The sequence below is a fragment of the Synchiropus splendidus genome, chromosome 7, assembly GCF_027744825.2.
Source record: "Synchiropus splendidus isolate RoL2022-P1 chromosome 7, RoL_Sspl_1.0, whole genome shotgun sequence".
In the NCBI taxonomy this organism is placed as follows: Eukaryota; Metazoa; Chordata; class Actinopteri; order Syngnathiformes; family Callionymidae; genus Synchiropus; species Synchiropus splendidus.
Window position 1 is genome coordinate 22,047,283 of NC_071340.1, and position 12,288 is coordinate 22,059,570.

The 12,288-nt window shown below is 44.2% G+C and overlaps 2 protein-coding genes across 2 annotated transcripts; both read left to right on the forward strand.

The window, feature by feature from the left end:
* Positions 1-1,682: 1,682 nt before the first annotated feature.
* Positions 1,683-6,943, forward strand: slc20a1a (solute carrier family 20 member 1a). Its single transcript, XM_053870599.1, has 11 exons — positions 1,683-1,813; positions 2,377-2,948; positions 3,015-3,155; positions 3,529-3,614; positions 4,360-4,456; positions 5,286-5,405; positions 5,483-5,677; positions 5,744-6,215; positions 6,274-6,459; positions 6,518-6,602; positions 6,672-6,943. The coding sequence occupies exons 2-11, from the start codon at positions 2,597-2,599 to the stop codon at positions 6,825-6,827; spliced, it is 1,890 nt and encodes a 629-aa protein (XP_053726574.1). The 5' UTR covers positions 1,683-1,813; positions 2,377-2,596; the 3' UTR covers positions 6,828-6,943.
* A 2,227-nt stretch (positions 6,944-9,170) lies between these two features.
* LOC128762380 (L-serine dehydratase/L-threonine deaminase-like) lies at positions 9,171-11,670 on the forward strand. The gene is made up of 7 exons (XM_053870600.1): positions 9,171-9,326; positions 9,398-9,437; positions 10,356-10,495; positions 10,733-10,824; positions 10,941-11,168; positions 11,235-11,359; positions 11,430-11,670. Exons 1-7 carry the CDS (start codon positions 9,171-9,173, stop codon positions 11,621-11,623), a joined length of 975 nt encoding a protein of 324 aa, XP_053726575.1. The 3' UTR covers positions 11,624-11,670.
* The last annotated feature ends 618 nt before the right edge of the window (positions 11,671-12,288 follow it).

A 12,288-nucleotide genomic window follows, 5' to 3' on the forward strand; every position in this document is an offset into this window, starting at 1 on the left:
TTAGGTTGAATGTTTTATAGTTCTTTATTTGTTGGATTTATTGATGTGAATGTCTGGGGTTTTCTTAAATTCCTAAGGCTTAAAAAAAATCATTTAACATGTTAGCAGGTGGACGACTTTGTAACTTGGTTGAATAGAAGGTGTCCAAAGGTTGCGCAGGTCAAAGTCAGTTGGTCATGAGTCAAATGATTCCACAGAGGTGTCATTTTGAGTCGAAGATGCTGTGGCTGGTGTCGTTGGCCTGTTAAATGAGTGATGAAGAGGAACTTCTCAGCAGATTTGGGAGCGTTTCTGCTGACCATCAGCAGGGCAACAGAGCGGACCTTTCCAGCAGGTCGATCAGTAACAATCCTCCAAACGGATTAGTTACTCTTCTTTACACGTCTATTTTAAGAATTCCGTTGTATATATGAAGTATTTCTTCAGCAGTAGTACTTTAGCCTGGTTAGCTGAAGCTGCGTAGCATCTGTGATAGCCTAGCATTCTAAAGACATTACTACTAATATATATATTCATAAGTGGAGTTTTGTGTGCTCAAGATCTTATGATGATTCTTATTCTTATTCTTATTCTTATTCTTATTCTTATTCTTATTCTTATTCTTATTCTTATTCTTACTCTTATTCTTATTCTTATTCTTATTCTTATTCTTATTCTTATTCTTATTCTTATTCTTATTCTTATTCTTATTCTTATTCTTATTCTATTTTAAATATGCAGTTTTTGTTGTTATTACAGCAGCTTTTAGCTACATCAAAAAGTACTGCTGTTAGTGTTTCCACCTAGCTGTTATCAAAATGGTTATGTGGAATGTTGATAGTATTTCTGGAATATACTAATATACAATAATAAACATTTATGTAAAAGTATTCCAATCTTCCTTTTAGATACATGACAGGTGGTGAACAAACAAATGTGATTCAGATTCAAGTTTGAGCAGTCGAGCTGCTTTCGTCACATTTGTTGAGGGATAATATTGTGACTTCGTCGTTCATGTACCACAACATTGATTACTCTACCCTCTGGCTCAGCTCTTTGCAGAGTTGTGCATCACTGTGTAGCTTTTCTAGGTGGAAAAATTACATACAAAAATAAAGAAAAAAATCACAATGCATTGGGTGGAGAATAACTTGTCGTCAAAGTCTCTGGTGGCCAACTTGGAGGTGCTGATCCTCATCCCCCCGCATGCGAAATAAACCAGCTAAGTTCACAGAGCCATAGCTTTGATGAGCTGAATGTACCGCATATATAAAATGCTTCAAAAGACTCCTCTGATGTCACATAACTGCAGCATGTTTTCACCAAAATGTCTTGGCATCTGAGAGTTTGTCCCCACTTGTTTGTAACAGGACATTTTTTCCCAGCTCTTGCTTCTTAATGGAAAGTATGTAGCCAATGACTCAACATTGTGCCTCAATATATAAAGATGTACAGAGTAGAACCAGTCGGGCCGATGCTTTGAATTACATCCCCATAACAAGAAGGTTGAAGAGCTAAAATGTTTTAACAAACAAATCTCTTCAACATGTAATCGCAGTCTTCAGCACGAACAAACCAAGTGAAAAAAAAAACTCCTGTTCCCATCACCAAGCTGGCTAAACATTAGCTGAGAGCGGCAGCAGTCTCATGACCGCACCAGGAGGGGGGGCGTGGACTATCGGCCCCATTCTTAAACTCCTGCAGAAACGTTGAAACACAAACTTCCTGTCTGACCACGACCCCATATCTTCTCAACTGTGGGTCGTGTTCCTCTCACACCGGCACAGCAGCAGACTCCAACTCGCAGCCGATAACCTCCACTTCAACCCCACATGTGAGTTTAATTCTTATATTTCTCTTCATTTCCTATCAACTGTAGCCACATTATGCAACAGGAGCAAAGCCGATTAACATATTTCCTTCTGTGATGCTAAATTCTGAGAATGTGTGAAGAGCCATGAGCTTCATAGAATAAATACATCACTAGGACAAACTTTATTTAGAGATTAATATCACCACTCTTATAAAACAAATGTCTACATTGTACTCCAACTGTTTATATTTATTTATGATGTCTATTTTAGTTGTTAAAAAGGTTCTGAAAACTCTTTGAAGTTCACCTTAAGTTCACCTGTTCCATATGGAAGGAGTCACGAGACCCATCATGCTCACTCTCTCTGTCCATCCAAAAGTTACAGTCAATTTCAAACTTTCATGCAGCCTGGATGGATAAATCTGAATGAAAATACAATACAACATACTGCATATGTTTCTTTTTTTCATTTATGTGTAACTGTGTTTAGAGAACTCACGTGGCTGTGAGTTATTCCTTTGATCTCAGTATAGATCCAGAGTCATGTTTTCTGTTTTTTTTTTTTTCTGTTTTGTTATTGACAGTCGGTTCCAGTCACGACTCTGGTGTCACAATGGATGTCAGTCCCGTGTCCATTCACCCGCTTTCCGCCATCAGACCTGAGAACTGTGTTTGTATACGCAGCTAGCATTCAGTCCAGCTGTTCTCTCTCTCTCGAGTGTTTTTCAATCCAGTCCTTTGCTTTTTTTTATTTACTTATTTATTTATCGATAAACTACCTCAATAAGCCGCGAGTGCTCAGCGATGATGGACTCCACCACACTGGCGACTCTGGCTGCGGCCTCCACCGTGGCTGTGGCCTCACAGACCGACATGTCCGGCTACTTGTGGCTGTTGGTGCTGGGCTTCTTCATCGCCTTCATCCTTGCTTTCTCTGTGGGGGCCAACGATGTGGCCAACTCATTCGGCACGGCGGTGGGCTCTGGCGTCGTGACCTTGCGGCAGGCGTGCGTCCTGGCCACCATCTTCGAGACGGTGGGCTCGGTGCTGCTGGGGGCCAAAGTCAGCGAGACCATCAGGAAGGGCATCATTGACGTCCAGATGTACAACCAGTCCGAGCATGTGCTGATGGCCGGATCTATCAGTGCCATGTGTGGTAAGAGGTGGAACACAACAAGAGGAGCGGATTCAGATCCAGTTCACTGACGCTCTTGTGCTGCAGGTTCTGCTGTGTGGCAACTGGCCGCCTCATTCTTGAAGCTCCCCATTTCAGGAACCCACTGCATCGTTGGCGCCACCATCGGTTTTTCTGTGGTAGCTCGAGGCCATCATGGGGTCAAATGGATGGAGCTCCTTCGCATTGGTGAGCTGCCGTTGGTTATGACTGCATCCAAGGAGGCCTTCGTTCTCCTTCTGTTCTTGGTGACTTTCTCCAAGAATAAATTATGTTACATGTCATTTCTCTGTCCCACAGTGTCATGAAACTATTATTATTATTATTATTATTATTATTATTATTATTATTATTATTTGTGGACGAGTGTCTTTCAAAATATGTCTAAATGTAATTTTGTTTGATTTATTTTTGTCCATGTCTAAAGCATGATTACAGCACATCAGTATTTTCCATAATAAACAGGCTGCACTAGCAGAAGTTGGAAAAAAAAACAAGTTGATCATGTCACCCACATGAAGCAAATAAAAATAAATAACAATTCTGGCTCTGATTCTGACAGTTGCTTCCTGGTTCCTGTCGCCCGTCCTATCTGGCATCATGTCCGGAATTCTTTTTTATTTTGTCCGCAAATTCATTCTGAATGAGGTAAGGTGGACTCCATTATTGTATTGTATGCAGCACAATAAATACATAAATAACACAAAAAAACATGTCTTAGAAATTGAAGCCATATTAACACCATATTCTTTGATGTTTTACAATGTAATATTTCATAAAAGTAGGATTAGGGTTGTGGGTTTGAATCCCTTGGTAGTGATGGGCTGTTGATATTCTTGAAACAGTGCCATGTAATATTTTCATAAGCCCCAAAATGACACCCTTTATCCTAAAATGTCATGCGTTCAGCAACTATTTCAAAGTAACCTCCTGTCATTTCTGAACTGACAGTGCCATCTCCTGAGCTCTGACACTGAGGACCCTGTTTCATGAAACCTCACCGTCACTATTTCTTATATCAATACATTGTTAAATCATCCCTTAGCCAACAGACTCAAGAACTCTTTTGTACACCATGCCATCGTCCTCTACAACTCCTCACGTGGGAGGAGGAAGTAGTAGGGTACGCTACGCTACACTACATAGTAATGGACACTTGTTCAATGTGCAATAACCGTCTCTCTGGGGCAATAACCTATTTTAATCTAGTTTAATTTTTATTTTTTTCTGTGTGATGCTCTTCCTGACTGCATGCCCTTTCTTGCCTCTATTGCTACTGGGAATGTAAATTTCCTGGAGGGAGTCATCCCAAAGGGATCAATAAAGTCTAGTCTAAGTCTAAGTCTAGCGAGATCATGTTTCTCCCTGTTAAACTGTACAATGGTCCACACAGGCTGACCCCGTACCAAACGGCCTCCGTGCTCTTCCTGTCTTCTACGCCATCACCATGGGCATCAACCTGTTCTCCATCATGTTCACTGGCGCGCCACGTGAGTACGGTAGCAGTGGATGGAAAATTCTGACGCCAAAGTTTTGGATCGGAAGTGATGAACATCCAACACATTGCGACAACTTATGACAATTCATGGCATCACATTCTAATTCAACAACAGTCTAAAAAAATGTTACAAGCCAAAAAAACTTTCCTAGTACTTTTTATAACTTCTTACTGGAAGTCACTTCTTGGAAAGAAGAATGCAGCACATTCGGCTTCACTTTATTCACTGGCTGTGGGATACTGATAAAAAAAAGAAGAAAAGCATTATAAAACGTGGTCTTATTGATAAGTGCGTTGAGAGGGTGTGGTTAACTTGAAAAAAATGATAAGGCTCGTCTATCTTTCAAAGCCTTAAGTTGCCAGCTCAACCAAATTGTAGACAAAAATTGAAAACTTCTGAAATCAAACTCAGGAGGGCAGAACTCAACAATTTGGTTGTGTGGTACTGAGGAAGAAAAAACACGTTTAAAGGGTTAATGTTTTTTGTTTGATTCGCTTTTGTGATATTTCACAATAATAAACCAACCCCACTGCCGTTAAACTATTCAGACGTAGTTTAGTCATATAAAGCACATAAACAAATGTTGGAAGGAATATTATTGTATCGCGTTGATTTGTTTTTGTCTATACGGTATGAGCGGCGCACTCTAACGTTAAAGGACTTTGAGCGTCATCTAGTGGATGAACAATGAACACACGTGGGAATGTTACAATAACGGATTATAACGATCTGTTTTATATATTTTTATAATCCTCGGACGTCAGTAAACACTTGCTATTATAATCTTTTGACGACTCAAATTTCAATCTTGTGTCGACAGTGCTGGGCTTTGACAAAATGCCGTGGTGGGGGACTCTGGGCATCTCACTGGGCTGCGCTGTGGTCACCGCGGTGGTTGTCTGGTTTGTCGTCTGTCCACGTCTCAAAAGGAAGATCACAGGTGAGTATATCCACGGGTGACATGTGAGAAGATCCCAGTGTGATCAATGCTCCTGATCAGATTGACATGTTCTCCAGGTCAAGTGCCTGCGGCCCCTTGTGACACCCCCCTGATCGAGAAGAAGGCAAGTCCACCTGCACCAGTAGAGGCCCCCAAGATCTCCCGAGACCCTCCGACCCACTTGCCTCCATCAGTGGGCGAGAAGGTGGCTTTTAAACTGGGAGGATCAGAGGAGGCAGATTTGGACTCTAGTGACATGGACATCATGAATGGTGAAGTACAGACCAAGGGGTAGATCAGTATGAGAGGTTCAGTTTCCTTTGTTTGTTTGTTTTTAGGTTTCAATGGCTCTGTTGGGCCCATGATGATCACAGACCCGCAGAGTGGGCGCTCCCACACCATCCACAAGGATTCAGGCCTCTACAAAGACCTGCTGCACAAACTCCACAAGGCGAAAGTGGGTGACTGTATTGGGGACAGCGACACGGAGGAGCGACCCATGAGGAGGAACAACAGCTACACCTCCTACACCATGGCCATCTACGGGATCCAAGGAGACGCCAAGTACAAGGAGGTGGACGGCGGGCTGCAGAGGAGGTCCCGGGGGGAGAGCTGCAGTAGCTACAGCTCGGTGGTGACAAGTGGAAGCACGGGGCAGGATGTGTGCGTGATGGAGGAGGCTGCAGGAGAAGCACCAGTGGAGGAGGACGCGCTGGAGATAGACCACCCAGCTGTTTCTCTGCTCTTCCAGTTCCTGCAGATCCTCACTGCCTGCTTCGGTTCCTTCGCTCATGGAGGGAACGATGTCAGGTGCGTGAGTCGGCTTCTGGTTCCAAAGGGAAGTTCTCTGAACCGCTTCCTCCGACAGCAATGCGATCGGCCCCCTGGTGGCGCTGTGGCTCATCTATGACAGCGGCTCTGTCATGTCCAACGCCCCCACTCCGATCTGGCTGCTGCTGTACGGGGGAGTGGGCATCTGCCTGGGGCTGTGGGTGTGGGGTCGGAGGGTGATCCAGACCATGGGGAAAGACCTGACACCCATCACACCTTCCAGGTACCGACACCGTGTTGAGTAACATTGATGTTCTTATTTCAAACATCCTCTGTTTCAGTGGTTTCAGTATTGAACTGGCCTCTGCCCTCACCGTGGTGGTGGCATCCAACATTGGACTTCCTGTCAGCACAACGCACTGCAAGGTGAAGTAGACTCAGCACACCCCAAGCCTCGCACGAATGAGGGCTAACTCTGGACTCCTGTGACTCCAGGTGGGCTCCGTTGTTGCTGTGGGGTGGCTGCGCTCCAGGAAGTCCGTGGACTGGCTTCTGTTCCGCAACATATTCATCGCCTGGTTTGTCACGGTTCCCATTTCCGGCCTGATCAGTGCCGCCATCATGGCGCTCTTCATTCATGTGATCCTCTGAACGACTGGGGTCACAAGCTGCTGTTTCCACACATGAAACTGTATTTTTAAATCCGTGTAATTATTATTGTTTTGTATATTCAGCAGTGGGAGTCAGTCAGTCATGTTGTCTGGAATATTCCTGTGTGTCTGCATAAACATGATCATTAAACGCATGTATGTTTGGATTTAGCAGAATTTCTCGTCTGTCTTATTGTGTTCCCTGACAGAGACACTCGCCCTGAACCGCAGCAGGATGTGGCCACTTCCTTCTCATTTCATTCTTACTAAACATAAATCATATTGCTCATGATAAGCAACTTTACAACAGTAGATTTCCAAAAACCGTTATTGCAACATGAGGAACTGTATGACAAAAGATAAGTAAATAGACATCTGTCAAGTTCCTGGGAGAAACACGCCCTCACACTCACTTCCACCAGGATACCACATGTTGTTTTGCTGTTAGATAGTTGATGTTTTGATTTAGCTCACAACAATACTCACAATGTATATTGAGATGGATCTCCTTCTTTTCCTTTGGGCTTCTCCCTTCAGGGTTGGCCACAGCGGACCATCTTCCTCTTCTCTCAAACCTACAAACCTCATGTCCTCCTTCACCACCTCCATCAATCTCCTCTTTGGCCTTCCTCTCCACCTTCTGACTGGCACTTCCAACCTCAACATCTTCATCTACCAATGTACTGGCTCTCTCTCCTCTGTACATGTCCAAACCATCTCCATCTAGCCTCTCTGACTTGGTCTCCTAAACACCTGAGCACATGTGCTGTCCCTCTGATCCTATCCTGAGAAGCTCAGCATCTTCATCTCTGCTACCTCCAGCTCTGCCTCCTGTTTTCTCCACAGTGCCACTGTTTCCAAACCATACAACATTGCTGGCCTGACCACTATTTTGGACACCTTCTCTTTCATCCTTGCCAACACCCTTTTGTCACACATCACACCTGACACTTTTCTCCAATGATTCCACCCTGCCTGCACCCGCTTCTTCACCTCTTTCTCATACTCTCCATTGATCTGGACAGTTGAGCCTCAGTACTTCAAATCCCCCGCCTTCTTTATCTCTGCATCCTGTCTCCTTTCTAAGGCATACCTCCACCTCTGTATTATATTGAGATGGTGGAACATTCATAATTAAAAATCATATTAAATCCTATTTTTTCTCTGGATTGGGGGGCAACTACACAATAAATCTAGTTGTAAGACATTATTATTATTATTATTATTATTATTATTATTATTATTATTATTATTATTATTATTATATTTTTGCAAACACACAGCTGGAGCAACAGCTGCATTGAAGTACACAACTGATACACAAGCATAACACTAAAACAACTGATAAATATACTTTGACCTCAGTTGTCTGGTGAAATATATATTTTTTTAATTTAGAGATTGTCTTTATATGACCATCGTGTTTTTTTGCTATGGTGACAGAAAACATGTCGCCCAGTGTATATTTATTACGCTGACTCGCCCTTAGTTATGCTGACATAAGAAATACAAATATTTAATTGTTTATGTTGAGAATTGTATTAAACCAGCAAAACTGCCAAACACCGTGGCTAAAATAATATTTTTTTTCCAGAAAAAAATGAAATAGACAGAAGGTAGATGTTGTTGTTGTAGTTAAATATCTAAAGTAAATCAATATAATGGAAATATACATTCACATTTATGTCACTACATTGAATTCATTCATATACTTGGTGTGTTCTATGATAAAATTCTGCCTTTGTCACATATGTGACACACTGTTTTCCAACGTTCTCCCACCGGATCAGTCAGGTTCTGACCTGCTGCTCTCCCAGACTTCTTTTGGTAGTTGAGAATTGTAGCCAAAATAGTCTCGACTCTTTTGGTAATGGCAGGCATGTGTGGAGCTGTGTGAGGGGAGGGGGAGTGGGGGCGGAGGGCACGCATGGAACAGCATGTAAAAATGTCAAAGGAGAGGGGGGACCAGATCCTGTCAGAGTGCTGTAAACATGGGGCATTTGATTCAAAGTGTTGGGTCAAACAGCACTTGAGAGTCACGGCAAGAAAGTCTGACACAGTCTTTCAAAACAGCCGAGTCAGCAGATGGTCCAGTCATGCAAGGACAGTTATTCATAGGAGATGAATTAGGTGGAATTGAAGTCATTATGTCAGTCACTGCTGGATGGGGGTCAGAGAGGGGGGGGTCCAGTGGTGCAAGCTGATTGGGCCTCCTGTGCCAAGCCCATAGCAACACTGGATATATGTACTAGGAAAGTACACATCAAAAAGCACTCTGTGCCTGAACATCTCTGGTCAGTCACACTCGGATCAGAACCTTTTGAGCGGTCGGCTCCAGCAGGAGATGAGGAGCACGCAGCAGCCTCTTCACGTGGCCACGCCGCTGCGGCAGAGCCTGGCTCTGTCTAAAGTGGCCGGCACGTCGGTGTACCTGAAGCTGGACTCCTCTCAGCCCACCGGATCCTTCAAGATACGAGGCATCGGACACCTCTGTAAGACGGTGAGTTCTCCCAACCCCGGCTCCATCCATGACCTGCTCAGGTTTGACCCCGCTGCTCTCTTCTCCCACAGTGGGCCGAGCGGGGCTGTGAGCGCTTTGTCTGCTGCTCAGGTGACGTACCTGCGCTTTTTCTTACCAGTACTTTCAACACAAATCACAAACGCAAATACGATTACGTTCAAAGTTCATCCAGATATTTCAGGCAGCATCACAGTGCACTTTTCTAAATTAAAACCCCATAAAAATAGTAGAAAGATAAGAACAGGAAGAAGAGAACATCCAGAATCTATGAATGCTTGTGCTGGCACTGCACACCTGCAGCTACAGCGACACACACTTTTGTTTGAGTTATTCTACTTTGTCTTGTGAAATATAATATTTATTTTTAGTGGTGGGACTTAATAACAGTTAATTACGATGAATTAATTACAACATTGTTATGATTATTTAATTACAACAAAAAAGTAATTAAATTTACACTTTTTTTTATTAACAATAATAAAATTGTAATTCTTATACAAATACTTTCAAGACATTGAAAGAGCTTTAGTTTAAATAAGGTGATGTAAAACTTGAATATAGAGTGATTTATTGTGCTATTGTCAAACTGATGCAAAATGAACAATATTTTGTTGTTTAAATGTATGTATGGCTCCATCATTTGATTCAGTCATATACCAAATTCATTCAAATGAAAAATGTGGCTTCTTGTGGCAAATATTTTTATACCATTAAACTGTGATTAATTGAGATGAATTAATTCTAAAATTAGCTAGATTTATTTTTTTAATCGAATCCCACCCCTAATATTTTTATATACTATATTATTAAAATTAAAGTGTCTTGTGTACAACAATAGAAAAACAACGTCCAGTGTCTATTTGTTATGCTGACTCACACTTTGTGGTAACATTTTGCTGACATGAGCAAACAAAATACTGGGAAAGGTGATTAATAACTTGAATTATGAAGCTTGAAATGAAGCTTGTGTAATGATTATGGACAAATCCTAAACTTCCACATCAACAGGAGGGAACGCCGGCATGGCCGCCGCCTATTCCGCGCGTCAACTTGGGGTTCCCGCCACGATCGTGGTGCCCAGCGTGACGCCAAATCTGACCGTGGAGAGGCTGAAGGACGAGGGAGCCTCCGTGATCATCCACGGCCAGGTCAGTCCACTCTTGAGGAGCGTTCAGTTGAGTTTTTAGTCGTCTATTCACACAATATCAGGCCAGATGGAAGAATTATGAATCACGAATGAGCATTTTCCTGGTGAATAAATTCAGTTTTACTTGTATTATTTTGAGTAATGAGCATTATGACTCTGGAGGGAACAATAAAGATGTGAAATATATTCAAGTGTGAGATGGAATTCACCTTCTAACTGCGTGGCTCTGCTCCTGCAGGCTCTGAATGAGAGTATTGAATATGGACATCAGCTTGTGGCGAACAACCCGGGCTGGATTTTCATCTCACCATTTGATGACCCCCTCATCTGGTGAGAAACCGTGCTCTGACCCCAGTTTAGGTGAAGGCGTCGCATGACAATCCCGTGGTGGGGGAACCTATCAGGCGGCACCATGGCGGGCGACTGACCCCAGGTCTGTGTCACAGGGAGGGCCACACGTCTCTGGTGAGGGAGCTGGAGCTGGACATGAAGGAGAAGCCTGGAGCCATGGTGCTGTCCGTCGGAGGGGGCGGGCTTCTGAACGGCGTGGTGGAGGGTCTGCGGCGGGCCGGCTGGGCTGATGTGCCCATCGTCGCCATGGAGACCATCGGAGCCCACAGCCTGAAGGCAGCCGTGACGGCGGGGCGGCTGGTGACGCTCCCGGCCATCACCAGGTAGGAGACTGTCATGGACGTGACCAGTGACCTCTCGGAGTCTGACTCTTTTCATCACTGGTGCAGCGTGGCCACCACTCTGGGTCTGACGCGGGTCTCAGCTCAGACTCTCAAACTGGTCCAGGAGCACAGGGTTTTCTCTGAGACCGTCACAGACCAGCAGGCCGTGAAGGCCCTCGAGTGCTTTGTCGGTGAGTGAGGCAGTGAGCGGCGAGGAGGTGACGTTCAGGAGACTCATATTTGCCGGCGTCTTTTCTTCAGATGATGAGAAGATTCTGGTGGAACCGGCCTGCGGCGCCGCTCTGTCCGCCGTCTACAGCGGCGTCATCAAGCGTCTGCAGGAGGAGGGCAAGCTGGAGCGGCGTCTGGGGCCGGTGGTCATCGTGGTGTGCGGGGGCAACAACATCAGCATGGAGCAGCTCAGGAGGCTGAAGAAGCAGCTGGGCATGTTGTGACGCCGGAGCTGCCGCTGCTGCCGCTGACCCGATCATTCCAAGAGACAGTTGTTCCTTTTCATGCTTGTAAAACGCTGTGTTTGTACATTGTTAAACGTTATTGTGCTTCTGTAGGGACTTCAATTCACCCTGACGTTCATCACTTCATTTACTTTCATTGCACTGTTTATTGTTCTCATCTGTGTTTTTCTGATGAAAGTGAAGAGCAAATAAAGAATATTGTTCACGCCACCCAGCGGTCAGATGACTCATCCTTCTGTCTGTTCATTGGTTCACCTGAGCCTCCACCTGTCTCTCTGTCTGTGTCTGTCTGTCTGTTGTCCAGTCGTGTGTTGGATGGATCCTTCATCCATCTGTTCTGCCATCCATCCAGTCATTTCTGTAGTCTCTGTTTCATCCACCTGTCAGTCATCCACTCTTTCGTCCGCCTGTCTGTTCGTCTATCAGTCTGTGCCATCGATTATCCATTTGTTCCTTCCTCTGTATGTCCATCCGTCCATCCATCCACCTGTCTGTGACATCACCCCGCATCACACACACCAAGACTGACAATGTTTTTTTGTCAATCTGCGCTCGTCTGTCACGAAATTTGGATCATGGAACGAGGAATTGATGATCTTTGAAACAAATCACACTGTGAGTTGTGGTCCATCTTATTTGTCCTT